This window comes from Oncorhynchus clarkii, chromosome 5 (assembly GCF_045791955.1).
Source record: "Oncorhynchus clarkii lewisi isolate Uvic-CL-2024 chromosome 5, UVic_Ocla_1.0, whole genome shotgun sequence".
NCBI classification, from domain to species: Eukaryota; Metazoa; Chordata; class Actinopteri; order Salmoniformes; family Salmonidae; genus Oncorhynchus; species Oncorhynchus clarkii.
Genome location: NC_092151.1, coordinates 40,117,920 through 40,145,005, shown reverse-complemented (window position 1 = coordinate 40,145,005; position 27,086 = coordinate 40,117,920). Strand labels below are relative to the sequence as shown.

Sequence of the window (27,086 nt, the reverse complement as noted above, 5' to 3'; positions counted from 1 at the left end):
TCACAGAGGGAGCTGATAGTTGAGGTGCAAAATGATTTGTAGATCAGTGATTCTGCACAGGGCCTTGCTTAGACCGATTACCTCAAACATGTATGAACTCTTGTTGTATTGGATTGTCTCTGCAGTACGGACTCCGTTTCCCATGGTCCTCAACACCTCTCTAATAGGCCAATAGGTGTTGGAGCGTCGGTGAGGTAACTGCTCGCTCCTGCTGCTAACAATGACCTGTGACTGAGGACATGGTTATGGGAAATACATTTATTACAGGCAGTACCACACTGTTATACTGATGTAATCATATATAGCTTGACCATTGGGTGGGTTATGTGAATTGTCCAAATGGAAATTCAAGTCTTAGTAGAGCTTAGGGGCTGTTCTGATATTATTTTCATTGGGTAATCTAGATCCCAGGCTACAATGTCATATAGCTGTACTGAACATAAACAAAGCATAGTGGGGTCGGCAGGCCTCAAAATGAAGACGTTGCATGTAGCCTAAACTGTTGCTCGTCTGAATCATACCACATCTCCCATGAGACGGACCTACAACCCTCCTCTCTCAAACTTCTAGTGTCTCCTTTTTGGCATTACACAGAAGTCTAGTGGTCAGCACGTAGACCACTGCTAAAAATACACAGACCAGATTCAGTTTCCTCTCTAACACATACCCTCTCACACCTACACACACACACTCAAACACAAACCCACTGGCCCCTGCCCTCTCAGTCACGCTATGTCCAGCAGGCCCTCTGGTCTTTTCCCACGTGCAATAAATATGTACACTTAATGCCTTCTGTTTCTTTGGTCCCCTGGCCCTGCTCATACTAACCCTCTTTAGTGTGTAAGTACAGCAGGCAGCGATTAGCTGATTAGCTCCACGTCACTAAGCTGCTCCAAGAAGCCCAATTACCCTCCCTGTACTATACAGACGAACAGAACCAACCCTTTAAGACAGACAGACGTTTTGGCACTGATGATGCTTCCATTCTTGTCTGGGAGTCAGAGCCCTCAGCGCTTACTTCCAAATCCACAACAATGTTGGGGTTTTGTATTTTATCTAATTGAGAATAACCCGGATGAAGAAAGGTTAAATGAGAGACATCTGTGTGAATTCTGCTGGTAGTTTTCCGTTGATGGAATTGGGCTTCTGCCATGCTTCTTCCTGTCTGTTCCTCTCACTGACCTCTAGAAGTGCTTAACTCCGTGTTAAACACTGTTACTGCAGTAAACCTATTATGGCAGATCAGCTGCTGGGAGACAGATACGCCGGCGCGACTAGAACTGTAAATATTTTACATTTAGTACTTTAGCACTTCTCCAGAGTGACTTCCGCCTCACGCCAGACTTCCATCCGTAACACAGCCATGTACAGTCACCTTCACAGGAAGTGAATCATCTATTACACAGCCATTGCACATGAAAAGTCCAATGACATGTATGGGCACGTTATGGAAAGTCCAAGTCAGTGGTTAATTGCTAAGGTGTTTAAACTCTTAGTGAGGTAGTGAAGTTAGCAGGAGGAGAAAAGGCACACACTGTAATATCGCCTTGGAAAGCGAGCCGAGAACGAGTCGTTTTGTGGATCAGAAATCAGATGTTTTATTAAGGTAGATTTTTTATTGAGGTTAGTGTTACAGGTAAGATTTCTCGCTCCTGGTAGAAGTTGCTCCTAATCACAGATCTAGGATCAGATTATGATACCCCCAACCCCAGCCTTAACCACAAGGGGAATACACCAACACCTGTACCTGGACTAGTGGAAATGTAACCTTTATTTAACAAGGCAAGTCAGTTAAGAACAAATTCTTATTTACAATGACGGCCTACCGGGGAACAGTGGGTTAACTGCCTTGTTCAGGGGCAGAACGACAGATGTTTACCTTGTCAGAAAGACATACTACTGCTACTTTACTCCAAACCGCTCAGTTTGGTCACGAGTGGATGGATCGGGCCTCCTCGCTGGCACCTCACTTCCTGCTCTCCCTAACCGCAGAGCAGGTCACTTCCTCTCAGAGGTGGGGCTCAGGTGTTTCACTTCCTGAACTGGACGATGGGGGCGGGGATCTTGATGTCCTGGCCCCTTTCCAGCCTCTTCTCACAGTCGATCAGATAGTTGACTCCATCAACCAGCAACTGGACCAGCTCCACCTATACACACACACACACACGGATACACAGTTATTAGCAGTCGAGGTGGGGTGATTTTCTTTTATCTCTGGCCCAGATAGAGTTTATGGTTTCATTCGGTCATTCAGTCTCAGAATAGCGGTTCTAGTTTTACCTCAGATTTTCCCAGACGGTCGTTGTTGGAGATGTCGAAGGTGTCTCCAGTTGTGGCCGTGTCAACTCCGCCTGTCCCTCTCTTCTGCAGACGCATGTTGTCCAGGATCTTACCGAAGCGGGGGTCCTGCAGGGTAAGTACAGAACTTTAATCAATGCTCTGTCTTGGGAAGGAGGGGGTCAATGCACAGGGACACTTCAAGTAAAAACATTAGGGAAGAGAGAGAGAGAGAGAGAGTGTTACCTTGCTGAGTTTGGGCAGTCTGACGTGCACTCCAGCCCTGAGTCCAGTGCCCAGGTTGGAGGGGCAGGTGAGGATGTAACCCAGGTGCTCGTTCCACATGAACTCCCAGCCTCTCTCCTGGATCAGCTTCTCCACCTAGAGGATGGAAGGACACGTGAGGTATTCTATACTGTATACTGTGTGTTCACATTCACGCCCCAAAAAATCACTAAACCACTAAGACGTAACATGTAAAGTACCTGTTGGAGTCCTCTGCAGAACCTCTCAAACACTCTCTTCATGTTTCCTCCCTTCTCCATGGAGATGACCCTAGTGTGGTCCTCCTCATTGACCCAGATCAGGAAGGTCTTCTCATTGTTGTGCCTGGAAGAAAGAACACATTCCTAAGAATCCAGAAACATTTGTTGATTGCACTGATTATGTCAACGTCTATGATCACAGAACACACATGCTGGTTAGAGGCTTCTGCTAGTAAGAGCCTTGTAAACCCTACCAGAGACCCCTGCCGTCGGGCCAATCACGGGCCATGAAGGCACACGTCAACAAGGGGGAGACAGGCTTGTCAAACAGGAAGTGGTCCTACGGGGGAGAGGAGGGAGGAGGTGGAGGAGGAGAAGGTAGTGGTCAAGGAAAGGGAAGTCAGGGTTACAACTACATAGAGGTAATTCTACTTTGGGGAGGAGGAAGAGGAGTTGAGAGGAAGAAACCTTCCCCAAAGACCTCTAATGCTATGGGAACATGGTTTTGCTTTCTACTCCTTTGGTCTCACCAGATTCCCCTATTCACAGATAGTACTATCTCTACAGCTATTATAACACAAGATAGTCTTACAGGCTTTTAAATCTACAGGGACAGGGTCCGGCTCTCTACTGCTCTGGTCTTACCAGATGCCCCTGGCATCAGGCCAGTCACGGGCCATGAAGGCAGAGGTCAGCAGAGGAGAGATGGGCTTGTCGAACAGGAAGTGCTCCTGAGGCAACGTGAGGGTGAGAGGGCAAAGGTCAATGAGACTGAGGGTTGGAGGTGAACACTAGTCTCTCCCAAATCCCAAAAGGATTGCCTCTATTTTCAATCCTTATCATAGCCGTTAGGCTTTAAAAGCAACATGATGTCACCCCAATGTGTCTAGACAGAGTCGATTAACTTGGTAACTAAAAACTCTGCAAAACTTCCCTGAAATAATTGGATGGGCTACCAATGGGGAATGACGATAAATTAGTGCAATCGAGAACCATGTCTTCAGAAGAGTCGGGCCAGATAAAACTGATGTGACAATGCTGTCACTACAGTTTAGGTTCCTGTGGCACTGTTTCAGTCTTAACAACAGTCCCTGCCATTAACATGGTAATACAAACAGGCAATATCACGGATAAGAGGAATCCTGTATGCAGTCAGGTTACAAAGAAAACACGTAGTCATGTACTTTTTGGACGCAGACACAGACCAATGGGAAAGGAGAGGGGGGATACAGAGATCGATAGCAGTTCTTTGTGAGTGCCTCACATCAATAAGCTGCTGCTGCTCCTTCTCCGTCATGTCTCCCAGGCTGTAGTAGCGCCCGGACAGGTCACCCTTCAGGCCGGCCAGGGCCTGCACGGTCACACGCTCCACCTCGCGGCGCTCCGAGCGGGAGCAGCACGGGGGCAGGCTCAGACCGCGAATACTACGGCCTGTGCGCACGCGAGACGACAGAACGTACTTCTCATCGAAAACACCGTTAGTGATCTGAGGAGGGAACGGGACAGTTATTGTGCATACATCTGAGGACAATGAACAATACTGTGTGTGTGTGTGTGTGTGTGTGTGTGTGTGTGTGTGTGTGTGTGTGTGTGTGTGTGTGAGTGAGTGAGTGAGTGAGTGAGTGAGTGAGTGAGTGAGTGAGTGAGTGAGTGAGTGAGTGAGTGAGTGAGTGAGTGAGTGAGTGAGTGAGAGAGAGAGAGTTACTTTGGATGCGTCCAGATCAGTGGGGTGTTTCATTGTCTTGGGGTCGTAGCCGTTGTGTCGGTCTTTAATGACGGGGTCAAAGAGGTCGGCGAACACCTGGAGAGGACGGGATGGACTGTTAACAGATCTCCTTCAGATTGATCGAAATATGCACACAGGCAACCTCCACCACGTACCTTGTAGCTCTCCTCGTCCCCAGCCACCATGCCGACAGTCTTGATGAAGGGGTGGCCCGGGTTGTCCACTCCGGTCTGGATGCACTGGTCCAGGGTCCAGTTGTTAGGCGTCACCTGGTCTCTCAGCTTGCCGTAGATAGCAGGGGTCAGAGCGTGCGCCATGCAGTTGTTGTGCCTCCTCAGGTCAGGGAAGTCAGCGCTGGGGATGATGGGAGAAGTAGTTTTCATTCAAACCATAGAGATGAAAAGATCGAAAGGTGTGCATTATGAAGGACATTTCAAATAGAGTGTGATTATGGACACCGTCCTGGCCAAGAGGACAGCTGTTTTGGATGTGATGTGGATTAAAAACATTTTTTTACAGGTACATATTGATTGATTGATTGACTGGTCGCTTGATTGATTGAGACAAGCAGCGGAAGTTGTTTTAGAGTGTTGGTGATGTGTCTAATCTGTGGCTCAAGGCTTAGTTCCTGATCTTGTGCGTGTGTGTGTGCGTGTGTGTATGTGTACGTGTGTATGTGTACGTGTGTGTGTGTATACGTGCGTGTGTGTATGTGTACGTGTGTGTGTATACGTGTGTGTATGTGTACGTGTACGTGTGTGTGTGTGTATGTGTCTACTATATGTGGATGTAAGAAAGGGCAGAGGATGTATCTACTAAACGTCTTAGGTTTAATTCCCTGTCCCACCCCTCTACCTTTGACTTACATTTCAGACTGACTGCAAACTGGGTGTCAGATTCAGGTTTCTTCCCATTCAACAGGTGCAGCTATCCCAGGCCCAACTCATGTGCTCCAAATTATTTATCCAACCTCTGTAGGTCGTCTGTATATGGCCAAGCTTTTTGTAGTCCACAGGCCATTAGAGGCCATGTTGTTTTGTAGTCCTACCTGGGTGGGTAGAGCTTCCTCCTCTCTTCAGCGGAAAGGATGTTGCTGTCAGTCATCAGGTAGCAGGTTGCCATGGTGCCTGCTCCCAGGCTGGCCAACAGCGTGGCCGTGTTACGGCTGGACATCATTCTAGTGAAGGAGAACGCCATCTTGGACGGTTCAAAGGTCAGAATCAGGTCAACTGGGGGTGGGAGAGAGACACAAGGTATAAGTTACACATTTAAAAGGCTGTACTTCCTCAAAATTCTTAAATGTGTGTTTATTTATGCATTGGTTTCTTGTTGTGTATGTATAACTGTCGTTGTCTTCTTAAGAGCAGTACACTTCCTTCCTTTAACCTTTCGGCCTGTCTGATGGTCTTTTTCTGTTGTAGCAAGCTTCACGATGCAGAGTCAGACAGCCACCCTCTTCACCCTTTGACCTCTACATTTTGTCCATCGAATACAGACTGTGGATGATGCAGGTCAAGCAGACTCCATGTCCTCAGTTGAGTTACAATGTGCTTCCGGTTTGTTGATTGTACTGCATTCAATCGTATCATATTAAGTACTTTTAAAAAGTTCATAAAGTTCGTGCAGGTCGTCGATAACAAGCTTACAGTATGAGAGGGGAGTCTCAGCAGATGGCTGATTAAGCTCAGTCGGCTGATTTGGCCTCACAGGACGACCTCTTAACTATCCCAAAATGGCTGACGCAAAATGGCCACCACCATCAAGGGGGAGGAGGTAGGAGGAAGTTGCCTCTGTACACCAATCGTAGGTCACCAAGATAAAACTAACTTTAGTGTAGCCCCTGAGCAAGGAATTCCTTTCCATATGTCCTGTGGCTAAAATCTAAAGGTGAAAGGTCGTTCTCACCCCCTTGTCCTTCACTTCAGCACAGAGGAGAGAAAGAGGGAGAAATAGAGAGACAGAGAGATGGGAGAAAGAGAGAGACACAGAGAGAGACAGAGATACAGAGAGAGGGAAAGCAGTCTTAAAACAGAGAGGTCTATATAGATCTGTAGAGGTCTAGTCACTAAAAGAACAGAAGCAGGAATTGACTTCCTGTTTCATGAATCCTTCTACACACCTATTACATCATTGTCTGCAGTCGTCAGCTGACAACGTTCCATGTGATTGTTCTTCATTAAGAATACAGTAACGACTTGGAGGAAGAATACAATGCTGTTTGATCGCCAGATCGTCAGTTAGCTGCAAAAGCTGACAATGCACCCGCTCTACTCTACGATCCATATCAACGAAGCCCAACGTGCATCTCAGTGTCTGAACGCAAGGTCTCTGGGTCAACTCAACACTATTGACCTCAAAGTCGTGGCTGTGTTTACCCCCGAGTTAAGTACAGCAGACCAGAACAAAGTAGGTGGCTGAGGGGTTTGAGAGGAGGAGGCAGTCTGAGAGGATGAGGCAGCCTGAGAGGAGGAGGCAGTCAGCGCTGAAAGACATGTTTATTTATATAGAAATCTAGAGGAGAGAAACCGTGCCAAACGGGTCTAATGCCATGACCGCTCTTTCAGGAATCAAAACACCGCAGGCCACGTGTTCTGTCCTGCTCTGACATTCCGAACCGGTCACAGCCTCTCATTACAGGACACAGGCCAAGACAAGGACACGGGGAGTGAGTGAGTGAGTGTGAGAGTGAGAGTGAGAGTGAGAGAGAGAGAGAGAGAAATGGATACAGAGATGGAGGAAGCGTAAGGGGGCCGAAGCTCTGATAGGAAACGCCAGTGAATCAGTGATAAGGTTATGTCATAAATGGCGAGCAGCTGGTATGACAGGCCTGTATGGTGGTTTAAATGCCTCGGAGTCACAGTGGTAATAAAAGCCTTAAAGCCAGGATTACACTAGAACCAGCTCTGAAACCACAGATCTAGGATCAGTTTACCATCAGGGGGAGAAACGTTAAAACTGACCTTAGATCAGTGTCGGGGAGCAATTTCATGCTACTAGCCATACGGAGAGGAGTGTTAAACCCCTGGTGATGAAGTTAACAGACACAATACTACTTCTCTGTAAAGCTCTCGAAATGATGCATTATCTCAAGTCGTGAAGCAGCTCATGACCGTTATGACAGCTAATAATGTGCTTAAGGAACTGATGCTCTGCTGTCCTTCAGAACGTCAGACGAGACCATGTAGACCAGTCTACGTTCCCTACGCCAAAAGGCTCCTGCTCTGTCCATCAATGTCATGTCAATATAGCAATTATTTATAGTAACTATCAGCCAAATCTCATAAAGATACGCATAAGGAAACTTGAACTAATAACCTGTAGGTGGAAGGGAGATGTTAACAACTACTTGGCTGCATCTAGAACTTTTAAAATGTATACATTTAAAACAGCCTGTTATTATCCCCCTTGTCTGAATGAGAGATAGAGGAGAGCTACAGAGAGGGAACACAGAATGAAAGATAGAGGGTACAGTACCTGTTTCACTGCTGGTTTCCCTCCCTGCTAAAGATTTCTCTTTCAGGAGTCTATTTCTCTTTCTGATCCCACACTCTACCCACTAACACGTGACTAGGACCTGTGCTTTAGGCCAATTAAAATGTCTGAATTTACGCTGTGGGCCAATGGGTATGTAAGAAGCTGTGCTGCTGACCAATCAAATGTATTTCTGGTGCAACACCTTGGATGGTCCTGGCTCTGCTGCCCGTATTGACCTTGATCTGTACTAGACGCAAAGACCCCTCCCCTCTCCAAACATAGATATCGTCTCACTCGCTCTCTCTCCCCCCCGCCCTCTCTCTCTCTCTCTCTCTCCCCTCCCCTCCCTCTCTCTCTCTCTCTCTCTCTCTCTCTCTCTCTCTCTACCCCTCCCCTCTCCCCCCCCCTCCCCCCTCTCAGCTCTTGACTGTTGAGATGAATATCAACTTACTATAGAAGTGACATTAACAACTTTTATTTTATTTCCAAGCCAGGGGTGTAAATCTGTACATTCTCTAAGGAAGTGCATGGAACAATACAGAGGTAAAACAGCAGGTTTTATAACAAAGTACATGGTCAGGTATAAAAGCAGGACCGTAGATACTATCAGGATGTGAGAAAGATTCCTGCCATTCAGGACCGTAGATACTATCAGGATGTGAGAAAGATTCCTGCCATTCAGGACCGTAGATACTATCAGGATGTGAGAAAGATTCCTGCCATTCAGGACCGTAGATACTATCAGGATGTGAGAAAGATTCCTGCCATTCAGGACCGTAGAAAACGGAAGCAGTCTGGAAAAAGCAGTTATCTGAAGAACAACACTGTAAGGAAAGAGAAACGTGCTCTACCGCTTAAACGATCCAAAAGCTCCAAGAAGTTACAAATCTGTTGACATACTTTACAAATCAATAGCGCAAGATTTCCAAAAAAATACTGTTTAACAAGTGATCAGATAAAAACCGAACAAATACTAATAAATGAACGCATCCAGAGACAAGCTACAACATTGAGAAATATTCAGACAAAAGTAAACTTTAACGACCGTTTGAGTCAAGTCCCTTTACTTGAATGTCGTCATTCGCAAAACAGACATGTTACACTTGATTGAACAACATTTCTGAAACTGCAATTTGGGTCAGGACTGGCAAAGGTAAAGCCGTACATGTATATTATCTTATACACTGTCTGGCTCTGGGGAGAATTAGCTACAGTATATTCGATTGTGCAAAATTACACGGTTGAGAAAAGTGGCTCCTCATATGCGTTTACATGTTCTTCAAATGTTTCTTGTAACAAATAACAGTTGAAAACCTTCACACAGAGAACCCACGGGGCACACACTGGTTGAATCAATGTTGTTTCCACCTCATTTCACCTTGAACCAATGTGGAATAGATGTCAGTGTCCAGTGTGAATACAATAATAGACAGAAGTAGAACAATGTTTAAAATGCTTAATACATAAGTAAGTAAATAAACATGCTAAATGACAGGATGTAAAGTCCATGCTAACATCATCAGTGTGTGTCAACAGGAACAAGGAACCAATCAGGTAATTGTTCAACAGACACAGATAAGACTCGATTGGACCCGAGTGACAAGTTCGTCTTCTGGTTAACAAATAGGTTTTTATATTTTGGCTAGGCCTTCTATAAATCAATAAATTCACCTTATTAGGGTATAATAAATATGCGATAGGCTATGCAGAGCTGTGGTCGGGTCCATTCGGCTCCACTCTAGTCTATCAGCTGTAGTTAAATAGACTGGAGACCCGATGACAATCAGACAGGACACGACCCGGACCCGAGGGAAAATATTGCATTTTGAACCCGGTCGGGTCTCGGGTATTCGGGTTCGGGTGGACCCATGAAGATGTCTATAAGGAAGTGCAAAAACCTTTGGGGAATGTTATCACTATTTGATGAGGCTGTTCACCAGTAGAGGGCAATATAGTGACCGCCACTGTTCCATCCCCACTCGTCTGCCCACAGCTGCCATTAGTCTGGCAAGCTAGACGTCTCTCCTAATCAGTTACAGCCAAAACCTGACTCTACCTTGGTTCTACTTGAGCCTTTTTCAGAGCAAATGTAAATGGATACATGGAAATGCATGCAAGATCATCAGGAAATCATTATAACATGTTATAAACACACTTTACAGTTTATTACTAAATCTTGATATGTACATATTTACAAGCAAGGCACATCTTCACCAGAGTTCTTAAGCATAATCATTGGCAATGGTGATAAAGTAACAGGAACCCTTAACCGGGTGATTCTTAGGGTTCTCCCGTCCACTGGTTCCATTGTTACCAAGCAGATAACAATAAGAACACTAACTACTAAGTGTCTGATGCAGCTGGACTGAGACCGACTGTTTCTGTGTGTTTAGCCAGGAGGGATGCGGGGTTCAATCTTCAGGGACAGCTCATACAACGTGTCCTCATCCATCACCAGAGTCTTATCCAGCAGGAACTGAGTCACCTGGGAGAGAGGAAGCCCGGCGAGTCAGTTAGTTCTAACAGGGTTGTAAGCTAGAAACATTGATTGACTGTGTGGCGGGTGTTACCTTGGCTTGGTGCTCTATCCTGTAGGGCGCACCCTGGAACTGACGGATCTCTCTGATGATGTGAGAAATCTGGAACAGACAGGAGAACAGGGAGGAGAGACATGAGCCAGGCAGAGAGAGAGAGAGAGAGAGAGATACAGGCTGACTGATTGACTGACTGTGTGTGCGTGCGTTTGTGTGTTTACCATCCTCATCTTGGAGAAGTTGACGAGTCCCTCCTCGGTGAAGTTGGGCGTTCCCTCTTCGATGAAGGCCAGGTCAGTCAGGTACATCCCCAGATAGGGCACACAGGGAGGGTTGCAGCTGCACACGGACCAATCCATCAATCAATGTTCACATAGTATTTAAGCTTTTCCTAACTTTTCACAAGTCCTTAAAGAGATTGAAAAAGGATCTACAGCCCTTACAAATTCGTAACATATCATACGAATTGCAGGATTTAAAAAATAAATAAAATGCAGGACGGAACATCATACTATGACTATGTACAGTACACGATTGTGCACCATTTCCTGGGACCCATTTTGTCTCGTGAGCGCTACTTTCAAAACTACTGGCTGAAATGATACAAAACATCTATAGCATCACTTTAATTATTTAAAAAAATATGCGCTTAATCATGTGGACAAATATCCTGCCTCTATTGTATTGTGCTTGCTCAAGGGCACATCGGCAGATTTTTCACCTTGTCGGCACGGGTATTCGAACTGGCCCAAACGCTCTAACCGCAAGGCTACCTGACGTCCTATAGCTCCTTGGTGAGATTTCACTGTTCGCACAGGTACACGTCGTGGCGATAATCTGTGACCAAAACCCAGACACACAAATTCTCCCTGTATCTCCCCTCTTTCTTACTTTTTCAGGGTTTCTCTCAGGTTCTTGAACCGGCCCTCTGATGACACTGTCTTCTGCAGCCTGTCCATCAACGACTTGGTCTGTTTGCAGACTTTGGCCCATGTCTTCTTCAGCCTGTAGATGGCGCTGCGGTTGAGAGCTGAGGTGATCTCTAGAACTCCGTTATAGTTGTTAAGGCAGCGACAGATATCAGCAACCGCCAACCACTTCTCTATGGAGTTAGCCCTGGAGCCCACGTCTGTATGGGCAATGATCTGAGACGCTACCAGGTTACTCATCTAGAGCAGGAAAACAGAAGAAAAACAGAGAGGGGAAGGGAGAGAAATAAGGGAAGTGGGAAAGAGGCAGAGATACAGAAAAGAGGGACAGGGAAATATGTTGAGATACGAGTATAGATCTGAAGCGCTGGCTGGTATAGAGCTATTGAGTATAGATCTGTTTTAAATCTTACATCGTTAAAGTGCTGACTGGTCTTCATGATGTATGGAGTTCTCTCTGACTTGTCCAGCTTCATCCAGCCCTGGCCCAGAAACTCTCTGGTGGACACGGAACACACCACAACTATGCAACAACAACACAACAACACTATTCTCTGATGTAGAATATACACTCACACTATTCTCTGATGTAGAATATACACTCACTCGTAAGGGATGCTCCTGAACACAATGTGGTCTAGCAGGGTGATCTGTTCAGCCAGCTCCATCGCAGACAGAGACTCAAAACACTCTGCTTTGGGACACTCCGCCTGGTAAACCAATATTAAACAGTGTTCCATGTCTGCACTACAAACGGGTTGACATCTAATATACACAAATAAGGGGAGCTTATATAAGTGTATTTTTTGCATATCCCCCCTGAAAGTGAGGTCATGGCCAGGGTTCAGCCATTACTCAAGGCGACCCTGGAGGAATTAGGGTCAAGTGCCTCGACAGACTTTCCACCTTGTCGGCTCAGTTGGTCAAACTAGCAACCTCTCGGTTACCGGCCCAACACTCTAACCGCTAGGCTACCTGGCAGGTAGCCGCTAAATAAAAGGACACAGTGGACTAATATGGCTCTACAGGGGACTAAAACCAGGGTCACATACATAGTGCATGTCAAATACTTTACAATACTTGAGCTAAGCTTGATTTATTTCCCCTGTAAAATAGAAGCAATGGCGTTTTCCCAAAAGTGAAATCTCAGATCGAAATCAAGCGCACCTCAAATACTTCTAAATGCATTCTAAAGTATTTTACATCAAGTATTGGTTGGGTCTTCAGGGGGATGCTCCACCACACTACACACTAATATAACTAATACTGTAGGTTCTAATTATTTATGGCGAAGACTTCAAATAAGTCTAAATCGAGACTACGTATCTGGACAACGTCTTACCAGGATGAAGTGGAGCAGTGGACTTCTCTGTTCCAAAGTCAGCATTCCAAATTACATCAACATTCATTTACTGACTAAATAATGACTAAACAAACTTTATACAACTATATTGTTATAAGATGGCGCCGGAGAAGAAGGCATTTTTAACTTTAACGAGTCTGACGAGGCCGATGCGAACGATATACTGCTTTCTCGGGAACAGGCCCAGATCCCCATGATTTGCGTGAGAGGAGGAGGAGAAAATGGGGCTGGAGGGTGGGCTGCCTTCTGAGAATTCGTAGGCGATCGAACAAACCCCCACTTCTTTCCAATCTGCTAGCAAACGTGCAGTCTTTGGACAATAAAATAGATGATCTATGCAGATGATTAAACTACCAACGGGACATTAAAAACTGTAATATCTTATGCTTCACGGAGACGTGGCTGAACGACGACAATATCAACATACAACTGACAGGTTATACGATGTACCGTCAGGACAGAACAGCAGCGTCTGGGAAGACAAGGGGTGGTGGACTATGTATTTTTGTAAATAACAGCTGGTGCACGATATCTAAGGAAGTCTCAAGCTATTGCTCTCCTGAGGTATCGTATCTCATGATAAACTGTAGACCACACTACCTACCTAGAGAGTTTTCATCTGTATTTTTCTTAGCTGTTTACATACCACCACAGTCAGAGGCTGGCACTAAGACAGCATTGAATGAGCTGTATTCCGGCATAAGCAAACAAGAAAACGCTAATCCAGAGGCAGCGCTCCTAGTAGCCAAGGACTTAAATGCAGGGACACTTAAATATGTTTTAGCAAATTTCTATCAGCATGTTAAATGTGCAACCAAAGGAAAAAAAACTCTGGGCCACCTTTACTCCACACACAGAGAAGCATACAAAGCTATCCCTCGCCCTCCTTTTGGCAAATCTGACCATAATTCTATCCTCCTGATTCCTGCTTACAAACCAAAATTAAAGCAGGAAGCGCCAGTGACTAGATCAATAAAAAAGTGGTCAGATGAAGCAGATGCTCCTCCGATGGCATTGAGGAGTACACCACATCAGTCATTGGCTTCATCAATAAGTGCATCGATGACGTCGTCCCCACAATGACCATACGTACATGACCCAACCAGAAGCCATGGATTTACAGGCAACATCCACACTGAGCTAAAGGCTAGAACTGCCGCTTTCAAGGAGCGGAAGCTTATAAGAAATCCTGGTATGCCCTCCGACAAACCTTCAAACAGGAAAAGAGTCAATACAGGACTAACATTGAATCGTACAAAACCAGCTCTGACGCTCGTCAGATGTGGCAGGGCCTGCAAACCATTGCAGACTACAAAGGGAAGCACAGCCAAGAGCTTCCCAGTGACACGAGCCTACCAGACGAGCTAAACTACTTCAATGCTCGCCTTGAGCCAAGTAACACTGAAACATGCATGAGAGCACCAGCTGTTCTGGAAGACTGTGTGATCACGCTCTCCTCAGCCGATGTGAGAACGACCTTAAAACATGCTAACATTAATAAGGCTCAGGGTCAGACGGATTACCCGGAAGTGCACTGCGAGCATGCGCTGACCGACTGGCAAGTGTCTTCACTGACATTTTCAACCTCTCCCTGTCTGAGTCTGTAATACCAACATGTTTTAAGCAGACCACTATAGTGCCTGTGCCCAAGAACCCTAAGGTAACCTACCTAAACAACAACCGACCCGTAGCACTCACTTCTGCAGCCATGAAGTGCTTCAAAAAGTTGGTCATGGCTCACATCAACACCATTATCCCAGAAACCCTAGACCCACTCCAATTTGCATTCTGCCCCAAAAGATCCACAGATGATGTAATCTCTATTGCACTCCACACGGCCCTTTCCCACCTGGACAAAAGGAACACCTATGTCAGAATGCTATTCATTGACTACAGCTCAGCGTTCAACACCATAGTGCGCTCAAAGCTCATCAATAAGCTAAGGATCCTGGGACTAAACACCTCCCTCTGCAACTGGATCCTGGACTTCCTGATGGGCCGCCCCAAGGTGGTAAGTGTAGGTAAAAACACATGCGTCACTCTGATCCTCAACACAGGGGCCCTTCAGGGGTGAGTGCTCAGTCCCCTCCTGTACTCCCTGTTCACTCATGACTGCACAGCCAAAAACGACAGCAACGAGACAGCCTATAGGGAGGAGGTCAGAGACCTGGCCATATGGTGCCAGGACAACAACCTCTCCCTCAACGTGATCAAGACAAAGGAGATGATTGTGGACTTCAGGGAAAAGAGGATTGAGCATGCCCCCATTCTCATCGACTGGGCTGCAGTAGAGCAGGTTGAGAGCAAGTTCCTTGGTGTCCACATCACCAACAAACTAACACGGTCCAACCACACCAAGACAGTTGTAAAGAGGGCACGACAAAACCTATTCCCCCTCAGGAGACTGAAAATATTTGGCATGGGTCCTCAGATCCTCAAAAGGTTCTACAGCTGCACCATCGAGAGCATCCTGACTGGTTGCATCACTGCCTGGTATGGCAACTGCTCAGCCTCCGACCATAAGGCACTAGAGAGAGTAGAGCGAACAGCCCAGTACATCACTGGGACCAAGCTTCCTGCCATCCAGGACCTCTATACCAGGCGGTGTCAGAGGAAGGCCCTAAAAATTGTCAAAGACTCCAGCCACCCTAGTCATAGACTGTTCTCTCTGCTACCGCATGGCAAGTGGTACCGGAGCGCCAAGTCTAGGTCCAAGAGGCTTCTAAACAGCTTCTACCCCCAAGCCATAAGACTCCTGAACACCTAATCAAATGGCTACCCAGACTATTTGCATTTCCGCCCCCTTTTTTTTTTTTACAGTGCTGCTACTCTCTGTTGTTATCATCTATGCATAGTCACTTTAATAGCTCTACCTACATGTACATATTACCTCAACTAACCCTGCACATTGACTCTGTACCGGTACCCCCCTGTATATAGTCTCGCTATTGTTATTTTACTGCTGTTCTTTAATCACTTGTTACTTTTATTTCTTATTCTTATCCGTATTTTTTTTAAACTGCATTGTTGGTTAGGGACTTGTAAGTAAGCATTTCACTGTAAGGCCTACCTGTTGTATTCGGAGCATGTGACTAATACAATTTGATTTGACTCGATTTGACATCCTGCAAATGAAATGGCTTAGCATTTCAGGCAACTAGGCAGTAGTTGTGTGTGTGTGTGATTGAACTATACATACCGTCTGTAGGATGTCTTCTATCTTGAGTTGAGCATCATCTTGTTCATCTTGAGAAAGGGCACTGAGAGACAAGCAGAGTCTCATGAATAACAAATGTAATGACACAAACACACACCCACTCTCACACACACTCTCACACGGTATACTAAGGTACACACACCACACACACTCACTAACTCTCACTGTGTGTGTGTGAGAGTGTGTGTGAGCTTGTACTTAAGCGTGTGTGTGTGTGTGTGAGTGTGTGTGAGCTTGTACTTAAGCATGTGTGTGTGTGTGTGTGTCTGTGAGTGTGTGTGTGTGTTTGTGTGTGTGTCTGTGAGTGTCTGCGAGTGTGTGTGGGCTTGTACTTTAGCTTGCGCGTGTGTACCTTAGAATGTTTCCGGTGGCTTTCCTCTCTTGAGGCAGCAGGTCTGCGTCTCGTAGCACCTCCTCCAGAAGGGTCATTACACCCACCTTCAGCTCACTGTTCATCTCAAAGTCCTGACACACGCACAAACACACACGCAGCTTAGCGATCATTTCCCCCAGCCATTTATTCAGAGGATGCTGTAAACTCACAGGTACATCGTTCACTCCCTTCCACATCAGAATTATTATAGAGCATAAATTGACCTCTTCTCTCTGCGTCAACATCAGCCTGTTTCAGCATGTATGGTCACCTACACACCAGGACACAGGAGATGAGGGCTGACCATCCCGTAAATGTGCATGTGTGTCCAGGCCCCACAGAGCAGATGGTGGCGACAGTAGTGTCAGAGCTGGGGTTTGTTCAAGAGCAACAGTCCTGTCTGCTACAGAGGGCAGGACACCAGGGGGCCCCAGTGGAGCAGGGTGACATTTCTCTGGACGTCCTGAGAGTTGGACAGAGGACAACAGGGGTAGGCAGGCAGTGTTTGTGTGTGTATGTGGTTCAGACCTGTGAGTGCTTGGAGACCCAGTGACGCAGTACGTTGAGGACTCTGTTGGTAGCAGCTCTACGGATGATAAACTCCTTGTCACAGGTCCTCTCGCTATTATTGAAACCTTAGAGAGAGAGAGAGAGAGAGAGAGAGAGAGAGAGAGAGAGAGAGAGAGAGAGAGAGAGAGAGAGAGAGAGAGAGATAACTTGTGGTGAAATGGTAAATGCTGCTGGTAAGACGGTTGTTATTGTTCATGTTGTCTGTTACCCTGGGAACTGCCGTGTCCGGCGGCTGCCGTGGCAATAGCGAAGGCTGAGGCTGGTGACATAGTACCACGATTGTTTTCCCCCGTGGAACCTCCAGACTGTCTGTATCGCATGTGTCTGGGTGTAGAGGGGGAGCGACAGGGGGACTCTGTCAGGGGGACTCGGTCCTCGCTGACTTGAGGGTTAGACTCTGGGAGGAACTTCTCCAGAGAAACCGTCTCCAGAACAGCTGTTAATTAAAATATACAGGCACTCAGTGAGTGTGTGTCTGTGTTTGTGAGTGTGTGTCTGTGTTTGTGTGTGTGTGTCTGTGTTTGTGCGTGTATGTGTGTGCCAGCCTACCCCTGCGGATGCTGCGTCTGAGTTTTCCACAGAATGCGTCGATGCGCGGCATGTCTCCTCCCTCTTCCGGCGTTGGGGGGACAGGTTCCTGTGAACAGGTGGGGCGGCTCAGTTCTAGAAGGGCTTTTGTGGTGGTGGGAGGGGAGGTGGAGACCCCCAGGACTGTTGGCAGGCTGGGAGCCCGCGTACAGGTGGGAGGGGGGGACGAGAACCCAGATGGAGCCCGGGTGGCGTTGGGAGGAGGGGAGGAAAACCCTGAAGGGGGCCTGGTGGCGTTGGGAGGGGGGGAGGAGATGGAGGGAGGGTGAGAGGAAGTGGGGGAGTTAGCAGCAGAGGAGGAAGGGGTGGAGAGGTCTAGGACCCCTGCCTTGGAGGAGACCGGGGAGGAGAGGGAGAGTTTGCGGGAGTGAACCGGGGAGGAGGTACGGGAGGGGATGGTGAGAGGAGGAGGAGAGGAGAACTTGCGACAGAGACGGGGAGATTTGTTGTTGAGGTGCTCGCCTCCCCACGTCCCCTGGTTGGTGGCAAAGAACAACTCCAGAGACCTGAGGAAGGACAGAGGGATGGGAGAAGAAGAGGAGGATAAAGACAAAAAGGAAGCACTTGATTATTCCTACGTCATATGAGAAACCTATGTAACATCTATGTTAGCCCTCTGAACTAAAACCAAGAAGAAAAGGTATTTTTGTTTGAAAGGCTGTATGAGTGAAATTAACCAATGAAAGAGTCAATGGAGAGGCATTGAAAAGAGGAGAATGTACGAGAAAAAAAAAAAAAAGAGTGTCACTCTTTTTGGTCCAGAGCAAGCCGTGTGATCTTCAGACTGTAGTCAGGACAGAGAGACGTGATGGACAGACGATCGGAGGAGTGATACTGAACCCTGAGAGGAGAGGAGGAGTGGAGGAGAGAAGGAGAAGAGGAGAGGGCAGGATGGCATGGGAGAGGAGGTGTCAAAGAGAAAGATGTGGAAGGAGGGGGTGAGGAGGAGTGACAAAACCAGGAGTGGAGGAGGGGAGTGGAGTGGAGTGGAGTGGAGGGGGAGGTAAGAGAAGGAAAGAGACAGAGAGAGTGATGGTCAGCATGCATGTCTATTATACGAGGATAGAGGGAGGAAGAGACAGAATGGATGAAGGAGTGATGGAGTGATGTGGCATGAGAAGACACAATGTGTGTGTGGGTTCATACTGTATATCTTTCTACCTGACCGGTATAGAGGTAAAAGGTTTCTTGTATATGTCGGCCAGTTTGTCCATGACCACAGCAGCGGTAGTAAAGATCCTGTACGTGTGGAGGAAGGTGTTGAGGAAGTCGATAGAGAGGAAGCGCAGGTCAGTCAGTCTCTCCAGCAGCCGCTCCACGCTGGCGTAGCGGATCTGGGGGACCTTGCAGGAGTTGAGCGTCTTGCTGAAGCAGATGTCCACATCATCTTTGTGCAGCCGTGCGTCCGACCTGGTGGGACAAGTATCAATAAGATCATCAGCTATTGGGTGATCTCCCAGGTGGGCAAAGGGGATTGGATAACCTGGGGATTATCAACCCTCACTGACGTGGAAAAGAATATACAGTCTTTATTTGGGCTCTTACTTGATCATGTGCGGCACAGTTACTTTAGAGTTCTCCTCAAATACGCTGGTCATCAGGCCATTACAGCGGATATTATCTATACACTATAGACAGAGAGAAAGAAAAAGGTACAGAATGAAAGAAAGACAGAGAGAGACAAGAGGGGAGAGACAGTCATGTTACTGTCCATGGTGCTGAACCTCTTTCAAAATCAGTGTAGAGACTTGCAGAAGCAGTAGGTGTAGAAGTTGATTTGGGACTGGGCATCTCATCCCCAGGTATGTTTACCTGACTGATGTCACTGGTCCAGGCAGCTTTCTCCTGGCGGGAGGGAGCCAATAGGACGACAGAGAAGGCGGGGCCATCAGTGGGTTCCACCACGATTTTAAACTCCAGGTGGTTGAAGCCCTGACCTCCTGCATTGTCTACAGGAGGGAGGTGGGAAGGATCAAGGTCAAAAGTTTGTTGATGTATTGATTGATTGATTGAATTGACTTATTCATTGATTTATTACTTTATGAAAGATACTTACAGTCCTCATCGTTGGCATCTAGCTCCTCTACAAGGGTACATTCTATTAGAGACAACACCCCACCCTGCTGTGAGGGTCAAAGGGCAGAGGTTAGAGGCCATACATCTAACACGCACGTGTAGAGGGAAGGTCAACTGTGTCAAAATCTGCTTGACATACAAATGTTTTCTACTACCTACACTACCGGTCAAACGTTTTAGAACACCTACTCATTCAAGGGTTATTCTTTATTTGTACTATTTTCTACATTGTAGAATAATAGTGAAGGCATCAAAACTATGAAATAACACATATGGAATCATGTTGTAACCGAAGAAGTGTCAAACAAATCAAAATATATGTTATAGTTGAGATTCTTCAAATAGCCACCCTTTTCCTTGATGGCAGCTCTGCACACTCTTGGCATTCTCTCAACCAGCTTCACCTGAAATGCTTTTGCAACAGTTTCCACATATGCTGTGATTGGTTGAGGTCGGGGGATTGTGGAGGCCAGGTCATCTGATGCAGCACTCCATCACTCTCCTTCTTGGTAAAATAGCCCTTACACAGCCTGGAGGTGTGTTGGGTCATTGTCCTGTTGAAAAAAAAATGATAGTCCCACTAAGCCCAAACCAGATGGGATGGCGTATCGCTGCAGAATGCTGTGGTAGCCTTGTTGGTTAAGTGTGCCTTGAATTCTAAGTAAATCACAGACAGTGTCACCAGCAAAGCACCCCCATACCATAATACCTCCTACTCCATGCTTTACGGTGAGAAATACACATGTGGAGATCATCCGTTCACCCACACCGCGCCTCACAAAGACACGGCGGTTGGAACAAAAAATCTCAAATTTGGACTCCAGACCAAAGGAAAGAATTTCCACCGATCTAATGTCCTTTACTTGTGTTTCTTGGCCCAAGCAAGTCACTTCTTCTTATTGGTGTCCTTTAGTAGTGGTTTCTTTGCAGAAATTCGACCACAAAGGCCTGATTCACACAATCTTCTCTGAACAGTCGATGTTGAGATGTGTCTCTGTGAAGCATTTATTTGGGCTGCAATTTCTGAGGCTGGTAACTAATGAACTTGGTCTTTTACCAAATAGGGCTTCTGTATACCCCCCTACCTTGTCACAACACAACTGATTGGCTCAAACCCAGGAAGGAAAGAAATTAACTTTTAAGTAGGTACACCTGTTAATTGAAATGCATTCCAGGTGACTACCTCATGAAGCTGGTTGAGAGAATGCCAGGAGTTGGCAAAGCTGTCAAGGCAAAGGGTGGCTATTTGAAGAATCTCAAGTATAAAATATATTTAGATTTATTTAACACTTTTTTGGTTACTACATGATTCCATATGTGTTATTTCATAGTTTTGATGTCTTCACTATTATTCTACAATGTAGAAAATAGTCAAAATAAAGAAAAAGTAGGTGTTCTAAAACTTTTGACCGGTAGTGTATATCAACACATTTCGTATGTATATGTTTGCATGTGTCTGACCACGTGAAAGTACAGATGTCGCATCTTAATTTGAGGAAAATAATCCTGCAGCAAGAGGCTTTGAATATCTGGAGAAATATTAAGAATCGCCACCAGGGGGCAGCTGAAGCGGTGTTTATGTACAATGCAGCACCGTACCTACATTGTACCTTAGACTGCAGGTCCACTGGGCGCCTGTTCAAGTAGCGTCTTGTGTGAATTCTTATGTGGATTATAATTAACGGGCATATTTGTAGGGGATAGACTTATTTTTCGTTAGGGCATATCCGTTGAAATAAATATATAGAAATTGTTGTATTATATGTGAAAGGGAAGCAATAGCAAGAATAGATGATTGGTGGCCTCAGTGCCTGTGTGGTCCAGGGGTTACAATCGCTGACCCTGGTACACATATGGTTCGAAACCGGCCCACTGCCCTTTGACTCCCCCTATCTTCTCCATCTTTACAACACTGTTCTAGCTCTTCAAGGTAAGCAACAACAACAAAAAAGACTTCAATTCATTTAGATAGCCTATAACCTACATTAGGCCCACAAGCTAATTGCATTCATTTCAATGTTTTCAAGAAGTACAACGAATAGCCTGATAATTTACACATCAAAGAAACGTGTCTCAGCTCAACAAAATAGTATTTGGATAGGCTCAAACGCATACACATCCTGACAGCTTTAAGAAAGGACATTTTAAAGCCACACAATACAGGCTTTCAATCCACAACAAGGATGACTTCAAATGCCGGCATCAAACTGGAAGCACAGCAGGCCTTTGCTACTGTAGCCGGCGCATAACAGTTTGGTAATGGAAATGTATAAATCGTGGGCGAGCACTGCAAGAAAGTTTATCGTTCTACGGCGGGCCTTCATCTAGCAATCAACCGATGGCCCAAATCAGCTCATCAACTCAGACAGGGGAACACAAACAGTATGTGATAGGGTAGTTTAGAGAACGTATTGGAATATAATCAGATAACAAGGAACCTATTGCAATCATCGATGGCACTAGATTATCACCAGTTGATGTCTTTTTAAACGATCAATACGTGCTAAATTCACCCGCACAGCTGATCTCAATTGCAACCATTATTGGTCACCTCATTACCGCTCCCTGAAAGATGATATCGGTGTGGCCTTCGTCCTGGTTGCAACCAAAGTCTTTCAAGATATGTTCGCCATCTGGTTGGTATTATCATCGGAAATACTTAGGGTGATTTATCTATTTGACCATTTACATCGGCAAATCTACTGTGGTAATTTACACCACACTTTGTATGAAACTAACGTTGGTGTAGCCCACTGCTATTATTTTGTTTGTTAATAGATTTAAAATGACTGTTTCATGTCTTCACTATTTCATACCATTATGTCCTCTTAGTATGAACAGATTGTTTTTATATATCCTTAGAGAGTGAAAGTAGTGTTGGGTTGAAGCTCTTTGTGCATGAAGTCCAATTATTTCATGGACTGCAGTAGACTGTAGCAATGTCTACTCTCAGTTACTCATTGCCTCTCCTGACTGTGAAATACACGGAGGAGCACAAATAAATCCTGGCTGATGGAAAAATACTGAAGTACATCTTTGTGGAAGGGAGGGGGTGAGAGCTAAGGGTATAAATGAACACTGCGCTGTGCTGAATGTACCGTATGTATTCGACTGTTACATCTTCGCCGAGTAAACATTTGAAACATCACTCGGAGTTCGGGCTCTTTTATATGATAAATATCTTTATTTTATTTTGAGATATTGCTTTTCTTATCAGTTTCCTATTTACGGTATGTTATCCATTAAATACACCTGTCTTTCTAATAAAAGTGTCTGGTATGGTGATTTTCTTATCAAGTTCGGTGGTAAAATATCCCTGGACTGTCCATACTTGAAATGTGTAACTAGTGCCAGAAGGGTATGGGATGGAATTGAATCCACGCCGATAGGGTAGGCCTAAATGTCAAATGTAATTTTATGTCACATGTGGTGAATACAACAGGTGTACGGTGAAATGCTTACTTACCAGCCCTTAACCAACAATGCTTTAAGAAGTTAAGAAAAACGTGTTCAGTAAAAAATAGTTAAAGTTAAAGAAAAAAAAAATCTGGAAAAAAAGTAATAAATAATTAAACAGCAGCAGAAAAATAACAATAGTGAGGCTATATACAGGGGGTACCGGCACAGTCAATGTGCGGGGGCACCGGTTAGTCAAGGTAATTGAGGTAATATGTACATGTAGGTAGAGTTAAAGTGACAATGTGTAGATAATAAACAGAGGGTAGCAGCTGCGTAAAAGAGGTGTCTGGGTAGCCCTTTGATTAGCTGTTCAGGAGTCTTATGGCTTGGGGCTAGAAGCTGTTAAGAAGCCTTTTGGACCTAGACTTGGCGCTCCGGTATCGCTTGCTGGAGCGCTTCTCGATGGTGCAGCTGTAGAACCTTTGAGGATCTGAAGACCCATGCCAAATCTTTTCTGTCTCCTGAGGGAGGAGGAACAGGCTTTGTCATGTGCTCTTCACAACTGTCTTGGTGTGATTGGACCATGATAGTTTGTTGGTGATGTGGACACCAAGGAACTTCAAGATCTCAACCTACTCCACTGCAGCCCCGTCGATGAGATTGGGGGCGTGCTCGGTCCTCCTTTTCCTGTAGTCCACAATCATCTCCTTTGTCTTGATCACGTTGAGGGAGAGGTTGTTGTCCTTGCACCACACGATCAGGACTCTGACCTTCTCCCTATAGGCTGTCTCATCATTGTTGGTGATAAGGCCTACCACTATTGTGTCATCGGCAAACTTAATGATGGTGTTGGAGTCTTGCCTGGCCATGCAGTCATGAGTGAACAGGGAGTACAGGAGGGGCCCTTGTGTTGAGGATCAGTGTGGCGGATGTGTTGTTACTTACCATTGCCACCTGGGGGCGGCACATCAGGAAGTCCACGTTCCAGTTGCAGAGGGAGGTGTTTAGTCCCAGGGTCCGTAGCTTATTGATGAGTTTTGTGGACACTGTGGTGTAGAACGCTGAGCTGTAGTCAATGAACAGCATTCTCACAGGTGTTCCTTTTGTCCAGGTGGGAAAGGGCAGTGTGGAGTGCAATAGAGATTGCATCATCTGTGGATCTGTTGGAGCGGTTTGCAAATTGGAGTGGGTCTAGGGTCTCTGGGATAATGGTGTTGATATGAGCCATGACCAGCCTTTCAAAGCACTTCATGGCTACAGAGTGCTACAGGTCGGTAGTCATTTAGGCAGGTTACCTTAGTGTTCTTGGGCACAGGGACTGTGGTGGTCTATTTGAAACATGTTGGTATTACAGACATGTTGGTATTATAAAGCAGCGGTCCTAACAACTAGACTGCTCCAGGCCATGATTGAACTACATTTTGACAGTTGATTCATAACCTTACGTTCGCGATAAACCTTGAAATGTTTTTAGTTTTTTGATAATACACTGTAGATTTCAAAAATCATGGGCCAAGTTATTTGTTGTCTTTACATCTGATATTACAGGCCTATGTAGGCTATAGTTTAGGTGTAGCCTATCAGGGTTGGGGAGTAATAGATTACACGTAATCCGTTACATGTAAGGGATTGCAACAACAAAAAACACCGGTAACTGTAATCCATTACATTAACAGCAAAAATACTGTAATCAGATTACAGATACTTTTGAAAAACTAGATGATTACTCAGAGGATGACTTTTAAATTCAGAAAGGATGTTTGCACATTTTTTGGGGATACTTTTCTCAGTGACATTCAAATCAGCATTGAAAAAAGGCGCAAGTTCAAGTTTGTTCCAACTGAACGAGTCTGACCACAAGTCAGAGACCACTATGATGACACACCAAATGTGTTTGATGGATCCCGGGTAAAGAGCAGGAATGGGCTTTTGTGGGCTACAGTCTAAGCTGTGTCTTCCAATGGGCGACTGCTGTCGGCATCCAAAGATTATCCAACTGAAATAAACGCTTGGAGGTCAGGATGACAGCAGTGGTGTAGTGTACGGTGATACGGATATCACTTACTATTGATATCTACATAGCACCTTGATGTGAATCACACTGCTGCTCTCTCATTTAGCTATTTGTGTCTTACGGATTGTGGTTGTTGTGGATGGCTGTTCACAAATCTAAATGTGTATTTGAACCCAATAATGGTTGAATTCAAGAAGTTTACGCTGCCTATCAATCATTGTTTTTGAAACCTGTGGACAGCCAGTGAAAAATGTGCTCTTGTAACAGCTGCACAGTGCGGATCCCAGCCTATGGAATAACAGCTGCACAGTGCGGATCTAAGCCTATGGAATAACAGCTGCACAGTGCGGATCTAAGCCTATGGAATAACAGCTTCACAGTGCGGATCTAAGCCTATGGAATAACAGCTGCACAGTGCGGATCCCAGCCTATGGAATAACAGCTGCACAGTGCGGATCTAAGCCTATGGAATAACAGCTGCACAGTGCGGATCTAAGCCTATGGAATAACAGCTGCACAGTGCGGATCCCAGCCTATGGAATAAAAGCTGCACAGTGCGGATCTAAGCCTATGGAATAACAGCTGCACAGTGCGGATCTAAGCCTATGGAATAACAACTGCACAGTGCGGATCCTAGCCTATGGAATAACAGCTGCACAGTGCGGATCTAAGCCTATGGAATAACAGCTTCACAGTGCGGATCTAAGCCTATTGAATAACAGCTGCACAGTGCGGATCTAAGCCTATGGAATAACAGCTGCACAGTGCGGATCTAAGCCCATGGAATAACAGCTTCACAGTGCGGATCCCAGCCTATGGAATAACAGCTGCACAGTGCGGATCTAAGCCTATGGAATAACAGCTTCACAGTGCGGATCTAAGCCTATGGAATAACAGCTTCACAGTGCGGATCTAAGCCTATTGAATAACAGCTGCACAGTGCGGATCTAAGCCTATGGAATAACAGCTGCACAGTGCGGATCTAAGCCTATGGAATAACAGCTGCACAGTGCGGATCTAAGCCCATGGAATAACAGCTGCACAGTGCGGATCTAAGCCTATGGAATAACAGCTGCACAGTGCGGATCTAAGCCTATGGAATAACAACTGCACAGTGCGGATCCTAGCCTATGGAATAACAGCTGCACAGTGCGGATCTAAGCCTATGGAATAACAGCTTCACAGTGCGGATCTAAGCCTATTGAATAACAGCTGCACAGTGCGGATCTAAGCCTATGGAATAACAGCTGCACAGTGCGGATCTAAGCCCATGGAATAACAGCTTCACAGTGCGGATCCCAGCCTATGGAATAACAGCTGCACAGTGCGGATCTAAGCCTATGGAATAACAGCTTCACAGTGCGGATCTAAGCCTATGGAATAACAGCTTCACAGTGCGGATCTAAGCCTATTGAATAACAGCTGCACAGTGCGGATCTAAGCCTATGGAATAACAGCTGCACAGTGCGGATCTAAGCCTATGGAATAACAGCTGCACAGTGCGGATCTAAGCCCATGGAATAACAGCTGCACAGTGCGGATCTAAGCCCATGGAATAACAGCTGCACAGTGCGGATCTAAGCCTATGGAATAACAGCTGCACAGTGCGGATCTAAGCCCATGGAATAACAGCTTCACAGTGCGGATCCCAGCCTATGGAATAACAGCTGCACAGTGCGGATCTAAGCCTATGGAATAACAGCTTCACAGTGCGGATCTAAGCCTATGGAATAACAGCTTCACAGTGCGGATCTAAGCCTATTGAATAACAGCTGCACAGTGCGGATCTAAGCCTATGGAATAACAGCTGCACAGTGCGGATCTAAGCCTATGGAATAACAGCTGCACAGTGCGGATCTAAGCCCATGGAATAACAGCTGCACAGTGCGGATCTAAGCCCATGGAATAACAGCTGCACAGTGCGGATCTAAGCCCATGGAATAAAAGTGGGACTTTTATTGCTCAATCTAATTGATGCTGATAAAATAAATACATCCATAGGCCTAATGGACACGTGTATGGATACATTTCAGATGAGTCCATTTGAATGTGGGGGTGATA

General features: G+C 45.8%; 2 protein-coding genes across 6 annotated transcripts in view; both read right to left on the bottom strand.

Moving 5' to 3' along the window:
* Positions 1–1,573: 1,573 nt before the first annotated feature.
* LOC139408819 (creatine kinase U-type, mitochondrial-like) lies at positions 1,574–8,176 on the bottom strand. 2 transcript variants are annotated; one of them, XM_071153179.1, is made up of 10 exons: positions 7,963–8,176; positions 5,537–5,717; positions 4,644–4,842; positions 4,468–4,563; positions 4,027–4,248; positions 3,408–3,493; positions 2,763–2,886; positions 2,524–2,658; positions 2,281–2,406; positions 1,574–2,147 (listed from the first exon to the last, which is right to left on the bottom strand). In XM_071153179.1, exons 2-10 carry the CDS (start codon positions 5,683–5,685, stop codon positions 2,031–2,033), a joined length of 1,254 nt encoding a protein of 417 aa, XP_071009280.1. In that variant the 5' UTR covers positions 5,686–5,717; positions 7,963–8,176; the 3' UTR covers positions 1,574–2,030. The 2 variants fall into 2 exon arrangements, with proteins under 2 accessions (XP_071009280.1, XP_071009279.1); XM_071153178.1 differs by lacking the exon at positions 3,408–3,493 and adding an exon at positions 3,017–3,102.
* A 1,932-nt stretch (positions 8,177–10,108) lies between these two features.
* The window catches only part of LOC139408818 (ras-specific guanine nucleotide-releasing factor 2-like), a 56,024-nt gene continuing 39,046 nt past the window's right edge, over positions 10,109–27,086 (bottom strand). The window contains exons 10-26 of one of the 4 annotated variants that reach the window (XM_071153173.1): positions 19,593–19,659; positions 19,349–19,485; positions 19,082–19,164; positions 18,698–18,946; positions 18,285–18,377; positions 17,498–18,042; positions 17,157–17,384; positions 16,907–17,013; positions 16,358–16,470; positions 15,988–16,048; positions 12,768–12,794; positions 12,032–12,135; positions 11,839–11,923; positions 11,388–11,665; positions 10,718–10,835; positions 10,533–10,601; positions 10,232–10,447 (exon numbers count right to left, since the gene is read on the bottom strand). In XM_071153173.1, coding sequence (XP_071009274.1) covers positions 10,352–10,447; positions 10,533–10,601; positions 10,718–10,835; positions 11,388–11,665; positions 11,839–11,923; positions 12,032–12,135; positions 12,768–12,794; positions 15,988–16,048; positions 16,358–16,470; positions 16,907–17,013; positions 17,157–17,384; positions 17,498–18,042; positions 18,285–18,377; positions 18,698–18,946; positions 19,082–19,164; positions 19,349–19,485; positions 19,593–19,659 — 2,460 coding nt within the window. In that variant the 3' untranslated portion in view covers positions 10,232–10,351. Of the gene's footprint in view, positions 10,448–10,532; positions 10,602–10,717; positions 10,836–11,387; positions 11,666–11,838; positions 11,924–12,031; positions 12,136–12,767; positions 12,795–15,987; positions 16,049–16,357; positions 16,471–16,906; positions 17,014–17,156; positions 17,385–17,497; positions 18,043–18,284; positions 18,378–18,697; positions 18,947–19,081; positions 19,165–19,348; positions 19,486–19,592; positions 19,660–27,086 lie in introns of all 4 variants that reach the window. The other 3 variants (XM_071153175.1, XM_071153176.1, XM_071153177.1) reach the window with 3 other exon arrangements.